The 22938-nt window shown below is 41.9% G+C and overlaps 1 protein-coding gene across 8 annotated transcripts in view; it reads right to left on the bottom strand.

Moving 5' to 3' along the window:
- si:ch73-359m17.2 (uncharacterized protein LOC799904 homolog) overlaps nt 1-22938 on the bottom strand; it is a 119654-nt gene that overhangs the window by 69727 nt on the left and 26989 nt on the right. For 4 of the 8 annotated variants that reach the window (XM_051872562.1, XM_051872564.1, XM_051872560.1 and 1 more), the window contains exon 1: nt 3508-3536. The exons of 1 other annotated variant lie outside the window; for it this stretch is intronic. Coding sequence is in view for 2 of the 7 variants with exons in the window: in XM_051872559.1 (XP_051728519.1) it covers nt 1361-1497; nt 1666-1951 (423 nt within the window). In the remaining 5 variants the exon portion in view is untranslated. Of the gene's footprint in view, nt 1-1360; nt 1498-1665; nt 1952-3507; nt 3537-22938 lie in introns of those variants that run through there. 3 more of the 8 variants (XM_051872559.1, XM_051872561.1, XM_051872566.1) reach the window with 2 other exon arrangements.

A 22938-nucleotide genomic window follows, 5' to 3' on the forward strand; every position in this document is an offset into this window, starting at 1 on the left:
AGGGAACGTACACATAGTATAAATAGGACAAATGTCTACACACCATGTCTCTCTCCTTTTATCGCTCACCTGCAAACACCTCAACCTCACACAGTGTGAGATATTCATTGCGTCCAGGTATAAAAATGTTGACAAATCGCCCCTTAATAGGCTTAAACTCAAATGTTCTTGTTTCTCCAAGTGGGATGGACACAACAGTCGCAGCCCTGTGAAGAAACACAGTAACAGAGAAATAGAGAGGGGCATATCAAAATGGCATGAAGCATATTAAATATACTTCTGTCAAAGGCAAGTTTGTATTAAAGGGATTTATTCAAAGTAATTTTATCTTATTTACTCATTTTCTAACCATTTGTGTAAGTATCAAGAGAGAGACAATACTTACAGCTCATTATTGTTGCCATTATTTTCCAGGCTGTTGCCGACATGGATCTGAGCACCATTTATTCTCTCTGGACAACAATCTCCACGATTAGTGATGCTAACCCTGGTTACCTCATAGACTTCCAACAAGTCAACTCTCCACCAGGGGTCCTTGTCCCCATTAGTCGCACTGCATGACCCAAGATTGAAAATTGAATTCTTGTTGCCATCAACAGCATTCTTAGCAACTGTTAATTGATATGTGGTAGACTGGACAGCTCTGGCTCCAACAGCAAGATTCCCTGTTTAACGTAAAATAATAAACAATTTTTGTTTTGTACTTTAATGTGCTAAAGTATAATCCCAATATAATGGGCAAAATAACGCTAAGCTATGTAATCCACATGATTATTACATGGCTCTCTGGAACACTTGATTCTGATTGGTCAGTCGTGACATTCTGAGGTCTGATATTTCCAGATAATGACCGTCATCAATAGTAACGCTGTATAACAGACAGCTCATCCGGGTTTCTGAAGCTGGTCTTTCTCTGATGTTTCTTGTATCACACCACAGACTCGCTCTCTCTCGTTTCATACAAACACGACTGATGCGTCTCTGCTATAGTTATTGATTATATTTAATTATTTTTAGTATTAAGAGTACTGTAGTGTTCGTCTAGTTGCCCAAATGATTGTTGATAAATGTTTTTCTACACTGTAATGGATTCTAAGATAATAAACAGGTAAGAAAAAACAGTTTAAACTCAAATCAATATGTCCATCTAATTATTTATTTGGTTACCAAATGTTCAGTAAGAATGTTATATATGTGTTTCTGACAACAACATTCAAAGTAATGAAAAACACTCACTTTGGGTTAGAACACAAGTGTACGACGGTGTGTAGTTTTCTGTTAATAAAATAATAATAGTTATACACACATTAATAAGTACATAAATACTATCACAGAGTTTTCTTCTCTCTCTGTCCCTCACCTGCAAACACCTCGACTTCACACAGTGTGAGATATTCACTGCGTCCAGGTATAAAAATGTTGACATATCGCCCTGTAATAGGCTGAAACTCAAATGTTTGTGTCTCTCCAGATGGGATGGACGCAACAGTCGCAGCCCTGTGAAGAAACACAGTAACAGAGAAATAGAGATGGGCGTATCAAAACGGCATGAAGCATCATAAATATACTTCTGTCAAAGGCAAGGACTTATTCAAAGTAATTTTATCTTATTTACTCATTTTCTAACCATTTGTGTGAGTATCAAGAGAGAGAGACAATACTTACAGCTGATTATTGTTGCCATTATTTTCCAAGCAGCTGCCGATACGGATCTGAGCACCATTTATTCTCTCTGGACAACAATCTCCACGATTAGTGATGCTAACCCTTGTTATCTTGTAGACTTCCAGCAAGTCAACTCTCCACCAGGGGTCCCTGTCCGCATTAGTCGCACTGCATGATAGTCGACTGAAAATTGAATTCCTGTTGCCATCGACAGCATTTTGAGCTCCTGATTGAGGGTATGTGGTAGACTGGACAGCTGTGGCTCCAAGAGCAAGATTCCCTGTTTCTTCGTAAATAAATCACAAGCTTTAAAATACCATGTTTCAGCCTATAATTTTAATAAATTAATCTGACTGATATGTAATGATACACAATGGTTACAGATTTTTAAATCCAGGCATTTTTACTTGTATTATTCTAAACGTACCTTTGGAATCAGTGACGCACAGTCCAGTAAGTGTTAGAAACAAAATCACTCGTATGGCCATCCTGATATAAGACATAACAACACATCACTTCATCTCAGCATATGAAGGAATAATTTTCAATTTATCATCCTCATTTAAACAAAGAAACACATATATTGCTATTGTAATGATAGAAGAACCCCTTGACTTACAGTAAAGTCAGTGTAATGTGACTAACCTTCGTCTGTTCTTTGGATTTTAAATGCCTTTGTGTCAGGGGTGGCTGTGTTTACACAACATCATTTTCAACTAAAAACAGAAAACTTATGCATTTTGGTGGCCTGAAAATGCAAACTTTCTGAAAGCAAAGTTTCTGAAAACGATACCATTGTCATCTCTGTATAAACTGCAAAAGTGGGAATCTGTGAAAACAGTGATGTCATGCACATGCGTATTACGTGTTTAGTCTATCCACCTTATTTGTCAATGCAGATTTAAGGTATCTCTGTGAATGTGCGAGACTTCCAATTTAGGAAAATAATGAGAAGAATATCACAGTGCAGTAAGCTATAAAAATAAGGTGGATAGGAATGCACGTTTGGCGCGAGTGCTCTGTATAAGAACACGTATGCGCGTGTAATACGTATGTAAATCTTTCTTTACAAAGTGACATCAACTACTTGTCTTGTCAAACAGATTCTTGTTGAATGTTCTTTTGTCATTATTGGATTGCAGTGAGTGCAACAAGACACTTCTAGACTACTATATACTATATCTTTACAACTTGAATTGTCCAACCAAAAAGTAATTTTATTAGTAAAACCTCCAGTGCATATCATGCTCTCAAAAAACTAACAGATTCTTCACTAACAAGGCCTTCTTTATTTCAGAACAGTTGTTATTAATTAATCTAGCTGCTCTCAATTATCAACAAACTCACTTGATTTATTATTTTGTGTTTTTGCAAAGTACGAACGTGACATTTACTCTGATATAATAGTTTTGTGAAAGGAAACATAAGTAGCATAAAGTCCTTTTAAGTGAGATGTGTTACAAGTGTGAGTTTTGTCCCAAGAGTTTTGTAAATTCATCACTAGTGAAAGTGATACCAAATTGATTTAAAAACTTTTTTTACTTCTTTTTACATTCCAATTATAACATTACCCTGGTGTAGAGAGTGCATAAACATTCAACTCACCTGGAATTCAATGTATCAACCTCACAGAAGACCTTCACAATTCAGCAGTTATCTGCTTTTAAACAAAATATGCATATAATTTTTATATAATAAATGTAATTAATAGTTTTTTTTATAAACAATTGCTATATTTATTATTTATCCAATATATTATTCATATAAGGAATATTATGTCCTGTCAAAACATTTCAAAGCAAAAATGTGCTATTAAATATAGATATGAATATTAATACACACCAGCAGTCTGTGAAGAGTGTCTAGTTGAATAACACTATGCTCAGAAATTATGCTCTATTTATTGCTGAATTAAGTCCCTCCTAACCAAATGAGTCTTATCTGATATCTGAAAAATCAACATTAAATGGACAAAAGAGTCCCTCATTTTTGTAATCGGATATCGTGACAGCCCTAGTTTGAACCTTATTTTGGGGTTTGATTATTCCGACATGCAAAGCAACAATCACTCACGTGATTGGACAGAAAGTAAGGCTTCGTTTTGTCATCGATCAGGTAACTATGTGAGACCAATACACTCCCTGATACAGGGCTTGGAGACTGTGCTGCGTAATTGATATGCACCGCGAAGCTTCAGTGTTATTCATAATTTTTTGGGTGTTTTATAATGTTTTTGCCATTTCCGGAGCTTAACAAACTTGAACATGCACAGTATCAGATTTGGATTTGTCCTGACTGATACATGATCCAGTGGCAGTATTGAGTACGGAGAATCGGATTGGTGAAGCAAAGCATTTCATGTAATACAAATACAATTAGCCTAAATAAAATGCCTCAAGTTGGAAGCACAGTCTGGGCTGTCTTTTTCTCTCAACTCTTCGATAGGAAGACCTTGCCTTTTATCAGGGCCGTAGACAGGGATCTTGGGCTCAGAAAGTTTGGTGACCACTCTCTTACGCTGTACATTATGATCTGACAATGCAAATGAACTGACAATCCCTTAACAATAAATTCTTAACTCCAACTCCAACTATAAGAATTTGAGTTGTATTCAGGTACGGTTTAACAGTATTTACTGATCAATGTAATAAGGTGCTACAGTTTTATTACAATTTTTAAAAAATGAAATTGAAACACTTTTCCTGGTACACAAGACAGAGACATGATTAATATGTTGTTTTGTAGTTAAAAAGGATGTGTGCTCAGTGTAAACAGTATTCATTTTCATTTGTGCAGTTAGGTACTTTTTGGTTGTGTTTACTTTCACTAAATAAGGAGGAACTATGTAGCGCTCAGTAAATATAACAAGTGCAAAAACCAATAGATTCTATTTACACTAAGTGCAATAGATGCAATCTGAGATTCTACAGTATTTACACTGAAGTGAAAATAGCATATTTTCTTAGTGATACATGCTATTTACAGTAAGTTTAAATAGCAATAGATTCTATTTACAATAAGACTGAATCCGAAATCGCATACTTCCCTCCTAGTAGGTGAAAACAGTGTGTGACAAAAGTATTTCTGAATTCACAGTACTCATAAAAAGAAGTACCCGGATAATCTACGTCTTTTGGCAAGATTCTGAAGTGCGCATACGATGGAAACTTTACTATCCCATGAGGCCACGGGAGAGGATTTATGAATTAGAGTGTCAAGCTGTGTCCGAAAATGCTCCCTATCCACTATACAGTGCACTATATTGGGTGTCTGCCATTTTGTAGTGGTGTCCGATTTCTGAGTGAACAATTTCATTCCCTACTTTCGTTCATTACTTTATAACCACAATCCTCACTGATTTCGAGTGTACATTTGCTGTACACTCGAAATCAGAGAGGATTGTGGGTATAAAGTAGTGAATGAAAGTGTCTTAATTTGAGGCACTGTTGTTAACTCACAAAACTGTAAGGAAGAGATAATTTGGTGGATGGTTTAAAAAATATATATAATATAATCTGTAGGTAGCGTATTCATTCTAATGTATTCATAACGGTCGCCTGAGGGCACTCTATGACCATCTGTGAGCGTGAGTTCTAACGAACTAAAAATAAACAGGACTAAAAATAAATACATCAAATACATACACTTGTTAATATGTGTTTATTTTTGTTTGCAGTTTTTAAACAGTATTTAATGGTTATGAACACAAATTAAGCATGACAACCAATTAAGTTATATAGGCTAGCTAACGCATGAAACCACAAAGCTGGCACGGAGGTATGTAGGCTATAATTACAAAATAAAGTCATTATGTTTGTTATTGTTATTAATATTATTTTATAAAGTAAGTTACATTTAAGATAAAAGTCGTTTTATCACTACGTGTGACAAAGCCGTTTCTGCGACCGCTCCAACTCTCCGACACACAGTGTATACGCCAGCATCTGAATTCACTCACTTTATTTCGTTCACTCCTTGCAGATATAGTGCACTCAAATGCCATACACTATATAGGGATTAGTGAATGAGTGAACGAGTGAGTGATTTCGATCTACGCAACTGACACTGGTAGGTCACATAATGTTGACATCATGGCTAATGTAGTATTACATTCATACTAAACACATTCATACTATATAGAACATACTTTTTTTAACAGTCGTGAAGTAATTTCTTATTCAAAATAAGTACCTACTCAAGAAAGTATGCAATTTCGGACACAGCCTAAGTAAAAATAGCAGTTTCTCTTAGTGATATGCTATTTACACTACGTGAAAATAGTGATGGATTCTATTTACACTATGTAAAAATAGCAGTATTTTCTTTTCAATAAATGTAATAAATGTAAATATCCATCCATATTCAATATCTCATCTAGAATCCACACATGTAGGTTCCAGAGACCTGTATAAAAAAAAAGAGCTGGCAATGGGAGGACTACGGAGAGTCAAACAAGTCTACCTATGTGTCTCCGAATCGACTCCAGATCAGCAGGACCACCTGGGGATGGAGCCTCCATTTTCCCGGGAGAGTGAACTATTGTTAGAGCACATCGGCCACACGATTGAGCTTGCCCGGAATGTAAATGGCACAGAGCGACCTCAGCCACTGCTGACTCCAGAGGAGGAGATGCTGGCGAGTTGCGACATGCGACGTGAACCTAGACCACCATGGTGGTTAAGGTAACCACCATCATGGTGTTTTCCATCCAGATCAATAAGTACTCACCCTCATGTCGTCCCCTTCGTTTGTCTTCGGAACACAAATTAAGATATTTTTGATGAAGTCCAAGGGTATCTGAATCATACATAGGCAGCAATGACATTGCACCTTTTGAGGACCAGAAAGGTACATAGAAAGACATCGTTAAAACCGGGACTACAGTACAGTATTCTTGTAGCTTCATAATATTAAGGTTGAACCACTGTAGCCATGTCGTCGGATTTAACAATGTCTTTAGTACCTTTCTGGACCTCAAAAGGTGCAATGTCGTTGCTGCCTATGTGTGGATCAGATACCCTCAGATTTCATCAAAAAAAAAAAAATTATAATTTGTGTTCCGAAGACAAATAAAGGTCTTAAGGGTTTGGGATGACATGAGGGTGTGTATTTGATGACAGAAATTAAATTTTTTGGGTGAACTAACCCTTTAAGAGGCTGCTCTGTGAGATGGGGCATTGAGAAAGCAAACTTTGTCGGCTTCCTTTATCTCAACAAGTTTCAGCCAGAGATGACATTCCTGGACCACCAAGGTGGACATCACCTGGCAAAAGGCCTGCATGGTGACTTTTGTCACCCTAAGGGTGAGGTCAGTAGCTGTACGCAGTTCTGCATCAACCCTGGCTTAGAACTACCCTCTTGCAGCTCCTTTAGTGCTTTGGCCTGATGGACTTGCAGGAGGGCCATAGCATGCAGGGCGGAGGCAGCCTGTCCATCAGCACTGTAAGCCTTGGCAGAAAGGATGGCTGAGAACTTACAGGCCTTGGATGGGAGGCAGTGGCGGCACTTTGCGAGCAGTAACGCACTGCAATTGCACGCTCTACCTGAGGAATCTACACATAACCACCACTGAGGGTAGTGAGAGCGGAGGAAGCAAGTAAGCGGCTTCGGGCAGTAAAAGGGCAGGAGGATGCTGTGCAACACACCCCGCACCGAGAAACCAATCATCCAGTCACAAGCATTCAGGACAGGGTGGATGGTTCCACTCAAGCCCAACGCTCGCAGCAGCCCAGGAAAGTATGGTCGTCAATTCTGGATCAAACTCAACCTGCACCACTCTTAGTCTTAATCCCCAGAAGACTCAAGGCCTCCGATGCAGCAATCAACATCTGCTCCTCCGCAGGGGCTCCAAAAAGAGACACTGGGTCCCTCATGCAAAGGACCCACAGACTCATCGGGGAGCATCACAGCCCGCGATGTATGTGAGGAGTGGGAGGCCCGTGGGGACTGGCCCAGTGGAAGAACTTCCACTATAACTGTCATATCATCCTGTGTATTAACTGAAGTGGTCCTCTGCTGTACAGAGAGACCAGACCAGGGAATAGCGGAGGGGACTCCACATTTTTCAAGGTATTGGAGTCGCAATGGTCATGTTTCCACAGTAAGAACGAGTCACCAACGAACGCTGTGATTTTGACTGTCAGACAGGGCCAGGATTCCAATCCATCTTTAAAAAGACAAACGCGTGCTTGCTCTTTTAGGGAAATTGCTCTTTTTATTGTTGAAGCACCCAGGGGTGAGATCACTGCACTTATCTGTGCATGTTTGCTCTTTTAGCGAAAACACAGCTGAATGTGCCGTATAGCCAATGCAGAACACTACCAAACTAAGCAAGGGCAGACTGGCAGAATGCTTTGTAAACAACTGCTCGGCTCTTAAGCAAAAAGCTGAATGAGTGAGTTTCCTGCAAGCTTATAAATTTGTATGTCCCGGGGAGTGGCTTGCCACTCACTCATCAATCTTCATTGGCCTGTTCTCTTACGACCAGATGGTGATTGGGCTCCCAAGTGACACCCCATAATGTCAGTTATTCAACGTAATGTTAAACGTGACTGACTGAAAGGGAACCTAGAATACTGTCTAACACTTGAGGGCTTCTCTGTCAAGTCTTCATCATCAGTTAGGAACCTGGGTGTGCTATTTGATATCAATCTGTCATTTAAAAGCCTCATTTCTAATATTTGTAAAACCATATTTTTCCATCTCAAAAATACTTCTAAATTATGACATATACTCTCAGTGTCCAATGCAGAAAAGTTAATTCATGCATTCATGACCTCAAAGCTAGATTATTGTAATGCTTTACTGGGTGGTTGCCCTGCATGCTTAATAAACTCCAGCTGGCCCAAATTGCAGCAGCTAGAGTTCTTACTAAAACCAGGCAGTATGACCATATTTACTGATTCTGTCAACATTGGCTCCCTATTAAATATTGCATACATTTTAATATCTTACTGATTACATATAAAGCCCTGACAGGTTTAGATCCTCAGTACTTAAGTCAGCTCTTATCGCATTACAGTCCTTCAAGTCCACTGCAATCTCAAAATTCTGGCAAGTTCAAAATACCTAGAATATTAAAATCAACTGCAGATGGTAGATCTGTTTCCTATTTAGTGCCCAATCTCTGGAACAGTCTTCCTAGCAATGTTTTGGAGGCAGACACACTCTGCCAGTTTAAATCTAGATTAAAGACCCATCTCTTTAACCTGGCATACACATAACACACTATCATATTTCTATAATTAAAATTGCTTAAAAGACAGTTATGCTACTTTGATTAGGGTAGCCGGAACCGTGAACACTTCCCATAACATCCGATGTACTTGTGACACCATAAGAAGAAGGACATCTACGATTATATTAGTCTGTCCGTCTCACCCTTATCCATATTAAGACCAAACAATGGACCTGCACCCAGGAACAACCACAACACAGCCCTTCATGGTCATCAAAGACGTTGATGAGATGAGCCCTCAGGACAGATCCTTAGCAAAGACCTTGGTGACTAGACATTTCTCCATTTCTGTCACCTGATGGAGTTCAGGTTTATTGCCACTGTAGCCTTCAGCTTGCTAAGTTGGGGATAGGAAAGAAAATGTAAAAAAAAAAAATCTATCAATATGACTGCACTGACACCATCGGATGAGAACAAAGACTTGAACTGAATTAAGCTGAGCTATTGTCTACGGTAGAGCTGCTCTACAACTGAATCACATTTTGCGTCATTGACAATGTTATTGTAACTAAATCTACATTGAACTGACTAATGCTGAATAATGACATTGCTGCCATTTGTAGAACTTCTTATAGCTGAATTGAACTTGCTTCAAAATTTTATGAACTTCACAGTGTTATTGATCAGAACTGAACCAACACTGAACTGATTTGAGCTAAATAATGACACTACTGTCTTTTAGCTTTACAGCAGTATCTGAATGGTCTCCATAGCGTAATTGCAATAATTGATTCTGCTATTTTTCCTGTTTATCTCTGTGAAGGTGCTTTGAAACAATATGTATTGTAAAAGCACTGTATGTTAGTGGGAATAAAAATAAAAGAAGTGGGAAAAGATTAATTTATTTATTACATTTGCACATTTCGCAGATGCTTTTATATGAAGTCATCCAAGTTAGACATTTCATCAGTTTATTTGTTCCTTGTGAAAAGAAGTTGCTTGTGCAGGAACTTCTCATCATGTGTTCAAATACTTAATGTGTGATCAGGATGTAAATAATGATCTTCTGCAGTTGAGTAAATTTAAATTGCATTTAGTTTTGTTTGCATTGTGCCACATTATGCCACATTGTTTGCATTGTGCCACATGCTTTGCAGGAATAGCATGGATGTTTTGGTTTTGGTCAGAATTACAGAGATTTGAGTTTTTGTCAAACTACCTAGATGCAATAATTATTTAATAAAGATTTTAGGTTACACTTTATTTTAAGGTGTCATTGTTACAGTGTAATTATATATTTAAGTACTGAGTAATATTAATTAACAACATGTACTTACTATAAGGTTAGGGTAGGATTAGGATTTGGTTAGTTGCATGTAATTATGCATAATTTGCTGTTATTACTATGGTAAGTACATGTAACATATGTAACAAGGACACTGTAAAATAAAGTGTTATCTGATTTTAAATCATAATCTGCAGTTTTATTTATATTAAAATAAATGATGCTGACCTGCATCAGTTTCCATCGCTTTAGGAAGTCCCTTGAGGGGAATGAGACGACAGGATTTGGAAAACCGGTCAATGACCACTAGGATACGGGTATTACTATCAGAAGAAGGAAGGTCTGTGATGAAATCCACTCCTAGATGTGACCATGGTCGGTTGGGAACGGGCAGAGGATGCAGCTTGCAAGATGGAAGATGGCGAGGGCTCTTAGAGATGGCGCATTCAGCACATCCCTGCACATACCTTTGCACATACCTTCTCACATCCCTGGCCATGTTGGGCCACCAGAAGTGCTCTTTCAGCAGCGAGAGGGTTTCATTGGCCCCTGGGTGACGAGTGCCCAGAGATGAGTGTGCGGAGTGGATAAGTGGAGTGAGTTGAGTCCGGGTGACATAGTGCAAACCAGGTGAACAGTCCGGCAGAGTGTTGGCGAAGGCATTGGAGGAGGGGACTGAGTTAGCGGGCCACTGAATGGGGCTTACAATTATGTCCTTGGAGAGTATAGGTTCAGGATCTTCACTGGCTTCTTCAGGAGTGTACAGACGAGATAAGGCATCAGCCTTAACATTCTTGGGACCAGGAAGGTAGGAAATAGTAAATTGAAGCGTGTGAAGAATAATGCCCAGCGAGCTTGCCATGGATTCAGTCTCTTGGCTTCTCGTAGGTATTCAAGGTTTTTGTGGTCAGAGAGTACTGTGAAAGGATGTTTGGCACACTCCAGCCAATGCCTCCACTCCTCGAAAGCTAGCTTGATAGCTAGGAGTTCTCTGTTGCCGATGTCATAGTTCCTCTCCGCCAGGCTGAGTTTGCAAGAGAAGAAGGCGCATGGATGGAGTTTGGCTGGGTTCCCCTGCTGCTGGGATATCACCACTCCTACCCCCGGTGGTGAAGGCGTCTACCTCGACGATGAAGGGTCTTTCTGGGTCTGGATGGACAAGGAGCGGTGCACGTGTCAAGTCAGTTGAAGGCTTCAGTGGCAGATGGTGACCAGGACAAAGACTTGGGCTTGTTTCTCAGGAGACGGGTGAGTGAAGGCTATGGAGCTGTAGTTCATGATAAATCTCTTGTAGAAATTAACAAAACCAAGGAAGCGCTGGAGTTCTTTGATGGTGGACAGAATGGGCCAGTACTTAATGGCTTCTACCTTCCTCTCGTCCATCTGGATGCCACTGCTACTGATGTTGTATCCAAGGAACTGCATTGAGGGTTGCTGGAAGGAACACTTCTCGGCTTTGAGAAACAGATGGAATTCTCTCAGGTGTTTCAGGACCTCCGCAACATGGTGGTGGTGTTCGACCATGCTCCGGGAGTAAATGAGAATATTGTCGATTTAGACCAAGATGAACATGTGAAGAAACTCCCGGAGCACCTCATGTATGAAGTCCTGGAATATGGAGGGGGCGTTGACCAGGCCATACGGCATAACAGTACTCGTAGTGTCCAGTAGGGGTCACAAAAGCTGTCTTCCACTTGTCCCCCTCATGTATCCGGATGAGGTTATAGGCGCTGCGGAGGTCCAACTTGGTGAAGACAGTGGCACCGCAAGAATGTTCTAAGGCCTCTGGAACAAGGGGAAGAGGATACCTGAACTTGACTGTAATCTTGTTGGGGGCTCGGTAATCAATACAAGGCCACAAGCCTCCGTCCTTCTTGGCCATGAAGAAGCAGCTCGAAGCAGCAGGGGAAGTTGAAGGACGAATGTAGCCTTGTTGTAGTGCCTCTTCGATGTACTCCTCCATGGCCTTCTGCTCTGGGATGGAGAGTGGGTAGATTTTCCCACTGGGCACTGGTTCACCCGGAAGCAGATCAATGACGCAGTCCCATGGCCTGTGTGGAGGCAGCTTAGAGGCTTTCTTCGGACAGAAGACATCTCTGAAGGGGGGAAGAACATCGACTGACTGTTTCTCAATGGGACTCTCGATGGAGGTGGAGCAAACTGGAAGGACCTTGGACCGAGGAAGTGGAGGCTGAGGAGTGAGAGGGAAACAGGTGTCGCCCCACTTCAGGGCTTCGCCGGAGCTCCCGGAGATGATGGGATTGTGCTGCTCTAACCACGGGTGCCCTAAAATCACATCAGCGGTGGAATCCTCCAGAACCAGGAAGTGAAGGTGTTCAATATGTAGCAGTCTAACTCGGAGATGAAGGGGTCCTACACTGTAGCGTACTTGTTTCCGACTGAGAGGTCTTCCCGTTATTGATTGGACCTGGTAGATGGTCATCGTAGCGGTGGTCTTGAGTTTGAGCTGGTGGCAGAGGGTACCAGAGATGAATGAACCAATGAGATTCATTCTTCATGTGTTACGCAGCATGTTTGAGCTTCTGCAAGAACCAGTGAGGTTCATTCTCATGTTAGGCAGAAAGTTTGAGCTTCTGCAAGAACCAATGAGGTTCATTCATCTTGTGTTACATAGCATGTTTGAGCTTCCTCAAGAACCAGTGAGGTTCATTCTTCTTGTGTTACGCAGCATGTTTGAGCTTGGTGGGGGAGGATCTGTTTGGTGTGCCCATTGGATCTCATCCATGATGTCCCAGCGGAGGGGTGCTACAACCACTGATGAGGGGAGAATGGAATCTTGGTTATTTTGGAAAGACATAGGATCATACCTTCAAGAGATAGCATATGCTTTACTGTTCTTGCTTACAGGACGGTAGGTAACTGCGAACCTGAATCTGGTGAAAAATAGAGACCAACGGGCTTGTCGTGGATTGAGTCTCTTGGCACTCTTGATGTATTCCAAGTTCTTATGGTCAGTGATAACTTGAAAAGGATGTCCCGCTCCCTCTAGCCAGTGTCTCCATTCCTCCATTGCCACTTTCATAGAAAGTAATTCTTTGTTACCCACATCGTTTCACACCGTGACTACTGATGATGTATCCCAAGAACGTAGTACTAGTGGTATGGAACTCACATTTCTCAGCCTTGATGTAGAGCTGGTTCTGTTGGAGCCGAGTTAGGACTGTCTTGACATGTTGAATGTGTTCTTCTTTGTTTGGGAATAGATTAGGATGTCATCAATGTATGCAATGACAGAATGGTTTAACACTCTGGAGTCGGGAAACTAACATGATGCGTGATCTCTTGTCTCCCTCTGAACGAAGTCCAATCTGATAGTTCTCAGAAAATGAACTGTAACTTAGTGAATACTAATGACACAAAAATGAGACTTATGTCTAAAGAAACATTGAAATGTCAGGTTTTAAATGCTGTAAGTCAAATCGAAAACAAATATTCGAAAAAAAAAAAAAAACACAGGCAAAAGGTCATAACAGGAAGCAGGAACAATGGTAATGGAAAGAATGCTAAGTGAGGCAGGTAAGACTGGCAATACTTTGCAAAGTGTGAGTGGAAAGCATGGCTCTTTATATCTAACAAACTGGAAGTAACTAGAAGAAATGGAGTGTAGTCAATATTCTGGTGAGAGCTCCCTCTGCTGGTTGGAGAGAGCAGGCATTACAACATATTAATTTGACTAATATATTAATAATAATTTTTATTATCATTATTGCTAAATAAAAATTAAACCAAATAAGAAATGTTACTTTTGAAAAAAAAACTTTCATTATTAAAAATAAAGAATAGAGTATTTAAGGATAAATATAACTATAATAATTAGAAAATAATAATATTTTTATTTTAAAACTAGTTTAACGGAAGTCTAGGAACAGGCTACGGCTTGTGTGGGTGTGTGGCTCGACATCACGCTGAGGTGGCTGAGAGAAAAAGAGAGACTTCCTTTCATGAAGATGATTCCTTCCTCCTGTTTCCTTCACAGAATCATGAGTTGATTTAAATTGAGTTTCTGAGTAAGTGAGCTCAGGATTTTTTGATTCACTGTTTGATTCACTGAAGAGAATTAAATGTGGTGAACATGTTTCGCTCTCTTTGATATTTTACTTATGTTGTAAATAGCTTTTTTTTCTGCATCTTTATTTCTTTCTTGTTTTGGAGAATGTAGGTGGTGAGGGTGCAATTTTTGTTTGTAATCCTGCTCTTCTCCTGTTTATGGTTAAACTGGGAGAGAGGGAAGAGTTATGTGTCACAAGTGAGGCTCCCGCACTTCCTCCCCCGCACCACCGGAGGGAGCCTTCACCGGAATATTGAGATCATCATTCAGACTACATTTCCCATAGGCCCTCATTCCTGGGACTGATTGCACACACACCTGCACCACATCACACTCACACTATTTAAGCAGCACGCACACACACACACACTGCGAAGTCTTGATTTGCCCCGGTGATCATTTCTAAGCGTTTTCTGTGGATTGTTATACCGTTACCGATTGTTTATCTCTTGTGATTCTCTGCCGCCTGCCTTGATCCTTGCCTGTTTACTGGACTGTGTTTGTTTGCCGCCTGCCCTGATCTCTGCCTGCTTCCTGATACCGTTTGTCTGCCGCCTGCCTCGACCATTGCCTGTCCCCGTTTACGTCTCTGCCTCTGCCCTTACCTGTGTATTTACTATTCTTAATAAAAGCTGCAAATGGATCCCCACTCTGTTGACCCATCGTTACATATGTAAATAATTTATCTGGATTATATTTCTCGATGGTAATTCAGAGAGACGTCTGGGATAGTTAGTCTTTTGTTTCTTTGTAATTTTGGCCAGGCTCTTTCCTGAAGCTATTGCTCCTATTTTCATTATTATTACTGCTATTATTATTATTGATATTGATATTTCTGCTATGGTTATTGTTACTTTTGTGCATTTATTTTTACTCTATATAAGAATATTAAAAGTTAGTGTTGGTTGAATTGGTGGTTGTGTTGTTGATTCTGGGACAGAAGGTTGGACATCTTTGTTCTCTCAATGTTTTTTTTTTTTTTCTTTTATCTTTTTTGATAAATTTGGTAACACTTTATAATAACTCACGCTATGAATCATTAATTAAGCATTACTAAATAGTTAATAATAATTTATAAAGCATGGTCCCTACATTAATTGATATTAAGCAGTTTATAAATACAGCTATAAATGCTTTGTTCTTGATTTAGAAGCATATCTCTAGTATGTTTAATAATTGTATTTTCATACTTTATTAATGATCAATTTATCATTTCTAAATTAAGTATTACACTATTTACAAACCAGTTATTTATGAGTTGTCAGTTGTTCATAAGATCATTTAGAAAGTGTAAGTAAATTATTAATATACTATTTAAATGTACATTTATACGTCTTATCATTTAGACATGTAGTAATATTTACTCAGCGTGTTAATAAATGCTTTATTAACACATACTGTATTTCATGATTAATTCAGGTAGTTATAAAACATTTAGTAGTTGTCAGTTAACTATTTTTGTGAGCTCATCTAAAGTGAACACTTTTTATGCCTCGTAAAGCTTTACAAAGGAGATTTAAAGGCTCAGTTATCTTCTAACCAGAAAAAGAAACAAACACATCACAGAGTGATAAAGAACATAGAAATACTTATTTCAAGATGCAAAAAATGAAACTGTACAACTTGTACACTTGATAAAACATGAAAAATAAACCTCTGCAATGTCATATGAAAATAAAAAAAAGAGCTAAACAAGCAACAAAATGAACTAAAAACAACAAAATGTACAAAAAATAAAATAAGAAAGCAAGTGAATATAAATAAAAAATAAGAAACAAAATGAATATACATCAACAAAAGCAACAAAATGAACAAAAAAGCAACAAAATAAAGAAAACAAGCAAAATATTTTAGTGTAGTAAGAAGGTACTGCCACGAAACCTGTTTCAGTTTCATGGCTGATTGAAAATTCAGTGCAAACAGCAAGTCACAAATTAAGGCTTTTCGCACTGGAATAGTTAAGCTTGGGTCATTATAAAACCTGGGTAAATGGAATCCTGGGTTTTCTTGCTTCATGTTTCACACTGCTTATACTTTACCATTCATTCCATACTGCAAGGTGCTCAGAAAGCAAACTCTCAGTCTGATTTTATTTGTTGTATTTTGGAACTCCTGTAAGCCAGTGTTGGCACTGGTAAAATTTGTATTCAACAAAGTTTACACTTCACAGAAATGTATTTTTATATCAGATTGCAAAGGCTTTGTTTTTATTTTACTGCACAGTTATGTTTTCTGGAGGTGTACAGGAATTTTTATTTTCTATGACATTGCAGAGGTTTATTTTCCATGTTATACCTGTTACAAACGAGTCTCCCGCACCAGATCTCCCGGATCGCCAGAGGGAGCTCTCGACCGAATATTGACTTAATTTGAACTCCATTTCCCATGAACCCTCATACCTGGGACTGATTGCGTTGCACCTGCCGCCAATCACACACACACTCAGACTCTCATAAAACACGCTCTCACACACACTTCTGTGCGAAGTCTTGATTAGCCACGGTTATCATTTCTGAGCGTTATTTCTGTACTACTTACCTGTTGTTGACTTGGACTGTTTATCTGTATTCTGATTTCTGCTGCCTGCCCTGACCCTTGCCTGTTTATCATTGTGCCTTGCTTGCCACCTGCCTCGACCCTCTTGCCTGTTCATTGTTTATGTTGCTTGCTGCTTGCCCCGACCCACTGCCTGTTCTCTGGATTTGTCTCTGCTGTACTGCCCTTTGTTTGAATAAACTGCAGATGGATCAATACACTTCTGACTTGTCACAATATCAAGTGTACAGCAGTAGAGTAGAAATAAATATTTCTCACTTTAGATGAGCTTACAAAAATAGTTAACTGGCAAACTATTAAATGTTTTTATAACTACCTGAATTAATCATGAATTACAGTAGGAATATGAGTTGTTAAAGCATTTATTAACACACTGTCTAACTATTAATATATGTCTAAGTAATAAGATGTATAAATGTACATTTAAATAGTATGTTAATCATTTACTTACACTTTCTAAATGATCTTATGAACAACTGACAACTCCTATAAACTGCTGTGTAGATAATGTAATAATTAATTTAGAAATGATAAATTGATCATTAATAAAGTATGAAAATACAATTATTAAACATTATAGATATGCTTCTAAATCAACAACAAAGCATTTATAGCTGTATTTATAAACTGCTTATTAATGTCTATTAATGTTGTATAAATGATGAATCGACTATTTACTAATGCTTAACTAATGATTCATAGCGGGCAGTTATTATAAAGTGTTACCAAAAATTGTATTCTTCTTTACTTTGTTATCAGCTCCTCAACACTAGATGGGTAGCTATGTAACACTACACCTCCTCCTCATTGTGAATATCTAAATGAGCCTTTTTTGATCATGAAATACAACATGCAATGCTGAAGTAATTTATTCATGTAGAAAGCAAAGATAAACAAAGATGGGTAAATACACAACCCCCTGGATCAAACTGGGGTTAAGAATCAGGTGCATTTTAAAAACCATTTCATTCCTTTACTGATTGTGCACTGAAACTTATCTTTTATCTTAAGGATAAAAGGTGCACAGGTAAAATAAAAACAATGAAAAAGGTGCAATATCAGTATTGCTCAGAAAACAGTAGTTTGGTATTTGGCAATGAAAACAGAACAAAAATCATTAAGGCAATGTACACATAGTATAAACAGTACATATAGTACAAATGTCTACACACCATGTCTCTCTTCTTTTATCACTCACCTTCAAACACCTCAACCTCACACAGTGTGAGATATTCACTGCGACCAGGAATAATATTGTTGACATATCGCTCCTTAATAGGCTTAAACTCAAATGTTTTTGTGTCTCCAAGTGGGATGGACACAACAGTCGCAGCCCTGTGAAGAAACACAGTAACAGAGAAATAGAGAGGGGCGTATCAAAACGGCATGAAGCATATTAAATATACTTCTGTCAAAGGCATGTTTGTTTTAAAAGGATTTATTCAACGTAATTTTATCTTATTTACTCATTTTCTAACCATTTGTGTAAGTATCAAGTGAGAGACAATACTTACAGCTCATTATTGTTGCCATTATTTTCCAGGCTGTTGCCGATACGGATCTGAGCACCATTTATTCTCTCTGCACAACAATCTCCAAGAATAGTGATGTCACAAGCCAGGCTAGAACTCGGGTCTCTGGTGTGGTGGTTGAGATACCTGCCACAAGGCCACAGAGACTGTAATGTTGGACCCAAACGAAACACTCAAGGCAAAAATCCAACAAAAGTTCTTCTCAGACGGAGGTATTAATAACATAAGAGATAATGGAAAAACCACATGGGAAAATAAAAACTCCACGAGGGGAGAAAACAAAACTAGAGAACATTAATAACCAAATAACTCAGAACACCTTACTTGAGATAGCTTGGAAGGACTTGGAGGAACAAAGCAGGAAGCACGCAGCCAAGACTCAAAAACCAAGTGAGGAACCAGGGGAAAAAACACAACTAAAATACCCTAGGAGAAACAAGGCACAGGTGACCTGGATAATGCTAACAAGGACCCACGTGGAAGAACTAAGGCAGAGGGGAACACAGGGGACCTCTAGAGGCACGGAGACAAAGTACAGGAGGTAGGATGCTGACAGGACCCCCTCCTCTAGGAACGGCTCCTGACGTTCCTTCCAGAACACCCCGGCCTCCGGGTGCGAAACTCTCAAATCAAACTTGGGTCCAGGATGTCTTTGGCTGGAACCCAGGAGCGCTCCTCTGGCCCGTAGCCCTCCCAGTCCACCAGTATCCGGTGTACCGTGTAGGCTGGCTGGCCGTTGATGATCCTGGGAGGTGGAGGGGGTCTGTGTGGGGGGGCAAAGGGAGAAGACAAGACAGGTTTTAGTAATGAGACATGAAACGTGGGGTTAATTCTAAGGGAACGAGGGAGAAATAAACGATAAGAAACAGGATTAACTTTCCTTGCTATGCGAAAAGGGCCAATGTATTTCTGGGAAAGTTTCTTGGACTCGACCCGGAGGGGCAGGTTCTTCGTAGCTAGCCAAACTCTTTGACCGGCTCGGAAATTAGGGGCTGTCCGGCGGCGGCGATTAGCCTGACTTTGGTATCTCTGGGAGGTCCGAAGGAGGGTATGCCTAGCCTTCCTCCATGTTAGCCGACAGCGTTGGACAAAGCGCTGGGCTGAGGGAACACCAACACCAACTTGCGCCTCTTCCTCTGGGAATAATGGGGCGGTATATCCAAACTGGCATTCAAAGGGGGATAGTCCAGTGGCCGAGGACTGGAGGGTGTTGTGGGCATATTCAGCCCAAATGATATAGGTGGCCCAAGACGTGGGATTACTGGCCGCCATACACCGCAGAGTGGTCTCCAGATCCTGATTAATCCGTTCCGTCTGGCCATTAGACTCTGGATGGAACCCAGATGATAGGCTGGCTGTGGCCCCAATAAGCCTGCAGAAGGCTCCCCAGAACCGGGACGAGAACTGGGGACCTCGGTCGGAGACAATGTCCAGGGGAATACCGAATATCCGGAAGACATGGTTCATGAGGAGCTCTGCAGTCTCCTTGGCCGAAGGCAGCTTGGGCAGGGGAATGAACCAGGCAGCCTTAGAGAACCGGTCTACAACCACCAGGATGACTGTGTTGCCCTGGGATGGTGGGAGTCCCATAACAAAGTCCAAAGAAAGGTGCGACCATGGCCTGCGGGGGACAGGTAAGGGACGGAGCAGTCCCTGAGGACGCTGATGTGTAGACTTTCCTTGATTGCTCACGGGGCACGCCTCCACATAGACCTTAACGTCATTCTTGATGGACGGCCACCAAAACCGCCGCTGGAGGAAGTCAAGTGTGCGAGCAGTTCCTAGATGGCAAGTCAAGGGAGACTCATGACCCCACTGCAAGACCTGGGCCCGGGCAGATAGAGGAACGAACAGGCATCCAGCGGGACCACCTCCTGGATCGGGCTCACGGGCAAGGGCCTCTCGCACCACCCTTTCCAGTTCCCACTGAAGGGGCGCGACAATCCTAGACCTCGGAATAATCGATGTCAAAGGCTTCTCTTGTGTCTCGGGAGAGTAGACTCGAGACAAGGCATCCGGCTTGACATTCTTGGTGCCGGGTCTGTAAGATAGGAGAAACTGGAATCGATTAAAAAAAACAGAGACCATCGAGCTTGCCGAGTGTTCAACCGCTTAGCCTGCTGGAGATATTCTAGGTTCTTGTGGTCTGTGAGAACCTGGAAAGGGTGCAGAGCCCCCTCGAGCCAGTGGCACCACTCCTCCAAGGCAAGTTTTACCGCGAGCAATTCACGATCCCCCACGTGGTAGTTGCGCTCAGCATCCGACAGGCGGCGGGAAATGAAGGCGCAAGGGTGTAATTTTCCATCCTCACCCCTCTGAGATAGGATGGCCCCTACCCCCACCTCTGAGGCGTCCACCTCCACCACGAAAGGTTTTTCTGGGTCAGGGATCAAAAGAATGGGAGCGGAAGTGAAGCGGCGCTTGAGATCCTCGAAAGCCCCTGCTGCCTCTGGACCCCAGTGAATCTTGGCTCCTCCTCCCTTGGTAAGCGCCGTCAAGGGGGGCCACCACAGAGCTGAAATTCTTAATGAACCTCCTATAGAAGTTCGCAAAGCCAATGAAACGTTGAACCTCCTTGACTGTGGCAGGTATGGGCCAGTTGTGAACCGCCTCAACCTTCTTAGGGTCCATCTCCAGGTGGCCAGGAGTGACGATGAACCCGAGAAACTGAGCCTGGGTAACATGAAAATCACACTTCTCGGGCTTTACATAGAGATGATTGTCAAGGAGTCTCTGGAGAACCCTGCTAACATGCCCCTCATGCTCCTCCAGTGACCTTGAGAAAATGAGGATATTGTCAAGGTATACAAAGACGAATTGATTAAGCAGGTCCTGGAGAACATCATTAATCAGTGCTTGGAACACTGCGGGGGAATTGGTGAGCCCGAACGGCATCACAAGGTACTCATAGTGGCCCGTGGGGGTGTTGAAGGCAGTCTTCCATTCGTCCCCCTGCCGGATACGCACAAGATGGTAAGCATTGCGGAGATCCAGTTTAGTAAAAATGGAAGCCCCTTGAAGCAGCTCAAAAGCCGTGGCCATGAGAGGTAGGGGGTATCGATTCCTAACCGTGATCTTGTTGAGGCCCTGGTAATCAATACAAGGCCTAAGACCCCCGTCTTTCTTCTCAACAAAGAAGAAACCCACCCCAGCCGGGGAAGTAGAGGCACGGATGATGCCAGCTGCCACGGACTCCTTAATGTAGGTATCCATAGCCGAGCGCTCGGGGGGAGATAAGGAGAAGATCCGACCCCTGGGAGGGCAGGAGCCAGGGAGCAGATCAATAGCACAGTCGTAAGTGCGGTGAGGTGGTAAGGAGGTAGCCTGGGACTTGCTGAACACTGCCTTGAACTGATGATAAACACTAGGGACTTGGGACAGGTCGACAGACTCTTGAAACTCAGAACTAGGGGCTGGGGGACTCTGACGTAGACAGGTGAGTTGGCAAGTGGAACCCCAGCTTAGAATGGTGCTAGTGAGCCAGTCGATATGGGGATTATGTCTTCGCAGCCAAGGATGACCCAGGATAATAGGGTACTCGGGGGAGTCAATAAGATAGAAGGTCTCCTCCTGCTGGTGTTGACAGATAGTAAGTTGCAGGGACTGAGTGGCCTCTGTTACTTTGCCCGGTTCCAGAGGTCTGCCATCCAAAGCGGTAACTGCCTGGGGGTGAGGAAGAAGTTGGGTAGGGATCTTAAGTTCCTTAGCAAAGGTTAGATCCAGGAAGTCGCCTGCGGCACCAGAATCGATCATAGCCTGGACCAGATGCTGGTGGCCCTCCCAGGACAAGGTGGCTGGAACAGCTAGGACGGCGTTAGCAGGAGGAGCTCTAATCTTCCCCATCACAGCCCTCCTGTTGCTGGGCGGAGACAGGCGTTTCCCGAAAGCTCGGGGCAAGTGGAGCGGAAGTGGCCGGAAGCACCGCAGTAAAGGCAACGACGCTCCCTCATGCGACGTTCCCTCTTGTTGGGAGAAAGCCTGGAACGGCCCAACTGCATGTCCTCCGGGGAATCATGGAGCTGTTCAGGAGCTGGGGAAGCCCTGGACGAAGGAATACAAACTGGAGAAACAGACCTGCTCAGAGGAACTTGGGACTGAGACTCCTTGCGGCGAGCCGCCCTCCGCTCTCTCAGGCGATTGTCTAGGCGGATGGCCATTGCTATGAGGGACTCGAGATCCTCAGCTGGTTCTCGAGTGGCTAACTCATCTTGAAGGGGCTCAGACAACCCTCCCTGAAAGCAGACCCTCAGTGCCTCATCGTTCCATCCGCTCTTTGCCGCTATGGTCCGAAACTCAATGGCGAAATCTGCCGTGCTACGGGAACCCTGACGGAGAGTGAATAGGCGCTTGGAAGACTCCCGACCACTGACAGGATGATCAAACACTCGCTTGAACTCTTCCACAAATGCCGCGTAGGACTCACAACAGGCACCCTGAGATTGCCACACTGCGGAGGCCCAAGAGAGCGCCTTGTCAGAGAGAAGGGTAATAATGTAAGCAATCTTGGAGCGGTCTGTGGGAAAACTTGAGGGTTGGAGCTCGAAGGTGAGGGAGCACTGGGTGAGGAAACCCTGGCAGGAACTGGGATCTCCAGCAAAGGTTTTTGGAGGTGGTAGTCGGGGCTCCACCACAGGAGAAGGCCTGTCGCCACTCT

The sequence above is a fragment of the Ctenopharyngodon idella genome, chromosome 19 (genome assembly GCF_019924925.1).
Source record: "Ctenopharyngodon idella isolate HZGC_01 chromosome 19, HZGC01, whole genome shotgun sequence".
NCBI classification, from domain to species: Eukaryota; Metazoa; Chordata; class Actinopteri; order Cypriniformes; family Xenocyprididae; genus Ctenopharyngodon; species Ctenopharyngodon idella.